Below are 1,250 nucleotides of genomic sequence, written 5' to 3'. Positions count from 1 at the left end.
AACTGCAGTGGAACAGCTCGGCGCCATCACGACGCCGAGTCTAGACGCTGACCTATGTGCGGACTGACAGTTGAAGCTAGACGCTGTGAAAGTGTGAAACGAATATGCAAAACATGGGTAATTGTTAGGTATTGTTCGGTTTAAAATACACGGCTCTAATTTACCTGTTTTTTGTTTGTTGTTTGTTTTCGGAAATGTTTTTTACGAATTATACTTAACATTTTGACGCAGTAGTATACGGTTCGTTTGAAAGATTTAAAAACTAATAATATTAAGAACGCTATAAACGTAAATTATTCACTTATAAATGTCTCTCGACGACTTACTGTAGGCCGTTAACGAAAAACTTTTCGGTCACGTAGTCGAGACAATTGGAGTTCTCAAAAGCTAAATAAAATTTGTAATCCTGGTCCAGCAATTGGAAACACTTGTCCGATCTAGGGCACCTGAATTGCCCGCACACGCCGTACACGTCTACTGATATATATTTGGCCAATTCTCTGGCGTATTGCAATCTGCCGTTTTTGGCACCGCAGTTTGATACAAACCACGCCACTTTTTTCGTTTTGTTAAATGCGTAATTTCGTTCTAATCGTTCAACTTGTGTCACTGACGGATCGTAGTACGCCCATCGTTCGTATGGCGTGACGATATCGCTATCGTGTCTGTATGTGGCTGTCCAGTTGAACACATCATTGTAAGTGATCAATTCCGTGTGATACGGTGATTCGAGAAAATATAAAATCCATACCTGCAATGTTAAACACGTTATAAGTACCTAAATAATATAGAATAACTATATATAGTTATAGTAGTTAGGTTGATAAAAAATGTAATATAATTTATTAAATATGTATAATAAAAATTGCTATATTATTAAGTAGGTAATTGCAGGTACTGCCACTGATTAGGACTCCTATAATATGTCGATTACGAGCTATAGAAGAGCGAAAACATATTGTATTATATTAACCGATAGTTATTGCAGTTAAGTGTCAACTGGTCTTATATGTTTACGATTAATTATAACCGTAGCTGATTACACAGTTTATATAGTCAATTGATGATCTTACTTGTTTACCAGTTTTTCTATGACCGGGATGTGAGAAATGATCACGAAATAAAATTGCGTCCACGTCTGGAGCTTCTGATTTTTTCGTAGTAATTGTGCATCTATTCACCGGACATTGTTTCGAGATGAATACACGTTGCCCATCATCTACCATCCAACTACTTAAACCATTGTATAG

The 1,250-nt window shown here is 36.7% G+C and overlaps 1 protein-coding gene across 1 annotated transcript; it reads right to left on the bottom strand.

The window, feature by feature from the left end:
* Nucleotides 1-28: 28 nt before the first annotated feature.
* LOC111034960 (glycoprotein 3-alpha-L-fucosyltransferase A-like) lies at nucleotides 29-1,244 on the bottom strand (the record flags this gene model as incomplete). The annotated part of the gene is made up of 3 exons (XM_022316415.1): nucleotides 29-262; nucleotides 327-751; nucleotides 1,074-1,244. Coding segments are annotated over 3 exons (603 nt in total), but the record flags the coding sequence as incomplete, so codon positions are not given.
* Between the last annotated feature and the right edge of the window lie 6 nt (nucleotides 1,245-1,250).

The sequence above is a fragment of the Myzus persicae genome, unplaced genomic scaffold (genome assembly GCF_001856785.1).
Source record: "Myzus persicae strain clone G006 unplaced genomic scaffold, MPER_G0061.0, whole genome shotgun sequence".
Lineage (NCBI taxonomy): Eukaryota > Metazoa > Arthropoda > Insecta > Hemiptera > Aphididae > Myzus > Myzus persicae.
Note: the sequence above shows the minus strand (reverse complement) of the source record. Positions and strands in the feature narration are given on the sequence as shown.